Source organism: Corticium candelabrum, chromosome 8, assembly GCF_963422355.1.
Source record: "Corticium candelabrum chromosome 8, ooCorCand1.1, whole genome shotgun sequence".
Taxonomy (NCBI): Eukaryota; Metazoa; Porifera; class Homoscleromorpha; order Homosclerophorida; family Plakinidae; genus Corticium; species Corticium candelabrum.
This window is the reverse complement of record NC_085092.1, coordinates 7,996,466-7,999,127: the sequence shown is the minus strand read 5'-3', so window position 1 is coordinate 7,999,127 and position 2,662 is coordinate 7,996,466. Positions and strand designations below refer to the sequence as shown.

At 36.9% G+C, this 2,662-nt stretch overlaps 1 protein-coding gene across 1 annotated transcript in view; it reads right to left on the bottom strand.

Annotated features, from left to right (window-relative positions):
* Nucleotides 1-1,514: 1,514 nt before the first annotated feature.
* LOC134183236 (acyl-protein thioesterase 2-like) overlaps nt 1,515-2,662 on the bottom strand; it is a 4,892-nt gene continuing 3,744 nt past the window's right edge. The window contains exon 9 of the mRNA XM_062650726.1: nt 1,515-1,655. Coding sequence (XP_062506710.1) covers nt 1,599-1,655 — 57 coding nt within the window. The 3' untranslated portion in view covers nt 1,515-1,598. The remainder of the gene's footprint in view (nt 1,656-2,662) is intronic.

Genomic DNA, 2,662 nt, shown 5'->3' with positions numbered 1-2,662 from the left:
TATCCGGGGGGGGTAGGGGGAGGATAGGAGTGGAGGGTAGGAGTGGAGGGTAGGAGTGGAGGGTAGGGGGTAGGGGTTAGGGGTAGGGGAGGGGTAGAGGGAGGGGAGGGAGTAAAGGGAGGGGTAGCGGGAGGGGAGGGGTTAGAGGGAGGGTAGAGGGTAGGGGGAGGAGGTAGGGGAGGGAGAAGGTAGGGGAGGGAGAAGAGGTAGGGGAAGGAGAAGAGGTAGGGGAAGGAGAAGAGGTAGGGGAGGAAGGGGGAGGTGAAGGAGGAGGGGAAGGAGGAGGGGAAGGAGGAGGAGGAAGGGGGAGGAAGGGGGAGGGAGGAGAGGAAAAAGTTGCACATATACCACAATTATTTTCGTAGAAAGCCAACACTTTTATGACTACCAACCGTACTAAACGGTAAAGTATTTCGCTATTAGACACATAAGATAAAATTTAATCATTAATATCAACTACTTGTTTGTTTGACTGTACCCTTCTCTTGAAGCTTCATTTCTAACTCTTTTCTTCGCCTTACGAGACCCTCAAGCGTCTCTTCAAGCTCCGTGTATTTCTTCTCCTAGAGAAAGACGTAAAAGTCAATTCATCGTTTGGTCATTATCGATTAGACAAACATTTTCTTCTATTCCCCAGCGGTCGGAAATGTACAAGCCGATGCCACCGCCAGTAAACGTTCCGAACGTAATCCAGAAGACTTGCCAAGCTTTGGAACTCATCGATATCAACATGAATTTAGGACCCGGATGTTTAAAGCAATGTGATGTACATTGTACACGAGGAAACAATTTAGTTTAGAGTCTACTAGTCTGTGTTTCAATGCAGATATTAATAAATATTAATAAATATTAATAAATATTAACAGATATTAATAAAAATTAACAGACATTAATAAATATTAACAGATATTAATAAATATTAACAGATATTAATAAATATTAACAGATATTAATAAATATTAACAGATATTAATAAATATTAACAGACATTAATAAATATTAACAAAATATTAGTAAATATTAAAAGATATCTGTTAATATCCTAATATCTTTTAATATCTGTTAATATCTATATTAACAGATATTAATTAATATCTGTTAATATTTATTATTATTTGTTAATAACGCTATTGCTGAACACATAATCACAGCAAATTTCTACTAAAGCACCCATGCAGCACTAGCTATAATATTAATAATTAGTAAATATTAACAAATATACATAAACATTAACATATATTATTAAATATTAACAAATATACATAAACATTAACATATATTATTAAATATTAACAAATATACATAAACATTAACATATATTATTAAATATTAACAAATAGTAATATTAATAAATATTAACAAATATTAAGATATTAATAACTATTAACATTAACAGATATTAATAGATATTAATAAGTCAGTATTTATAATTTGGCACAAATGTGCAGACATATAGATACTACAGTAAGCACAGCACTAGGTGCATCGTCAGACATTTAGAGCTTTTGCTCAAGTGTGCAGTGATTGTTACTTTATTTAATTAATATTACAATAAAAGCACAAAGTCAAGCAAGTCAGAGTTTGCTTTCTACATCTAGTCATTTGCTGTCCGAAGGAAGATGCTGCTTGATGAATGCTCGAACCTCTTCCAATTCCTACAGACAAGTCACATTATACTACAATACAATAGTTATTGTAATAATAAATTCATGTGCTTGCTTGTTACAATTATTGGGAGCTAATTACGATCTTTAGTCATTGTCTGTGCATGCGTCTGTCATCTGTGTTTCTATCTGTCTGTCTGTCTGTCTGTCTGTCTGTCTGTCTGTCTATCTGTCTGTCTGCCTATCTGTCTGTCTGTCTATCTGTCTGTCTGTCTGTCTGTTGCTTCTCATGGAGCAATCGGGACTGTTCAGTTCTCTCTACGAATGTAAAAATGCCTTTAACTCGGTATCAAGGGATAGCATACTGAAAGCATCAAAGAACAACTTCCCTGAAATCTATGGCCATGTGAGACAAATGTACGCTAGACCAAGTACTTTGATATGTCAAAGGTCAGGGGACAGTGAAATTGCAGTCAGAAGAAGGCGTCCATCAAGGTCACCCCTTGGACCAGTTTTAGTCTTGGCCGCATTACACCCCATCATAACAGTTATTCAGAATAACCACCCGGACACCACGCTCTTGGCATATCTGGATGATGTCTATGTTCGGAGACCACCCAAAGATACTTTAGCAGTCCTTATGGATTTGAAGGCATCCCATTTCTGAGATTGGCACACATTAGGAGATGACAATGTATTGAGAATAGATAAAGACATTCAGTGTTCTACACATTAGCAATAGTCATAGACTATATGGTAGAACATTTCGTTTTAACAGTAACTGTTGTAGTAGTAAAGATTGTAGACAATAAACTTGATTCTGTCTGTCTGTTTGTCTCTCTGTCAGTCTGTCTATCTGTCTGTCTGTTTATCTGTCTTCTGTTTATCTGTCTTCTGTTTATCTGTCTGTCTATCTGTCTGTCTGTCCATCCCTCTGTCTGTTTATCTGTCTATCTGTTTATCTGTCTGTCTGTCTGTCTGTCTATCTATCTATCTGTCTGTCTTCTGTATGTCAGTTTGTCCGTCTGTCTGTCTGTCTGTCTGTCCGTCTGTCCATC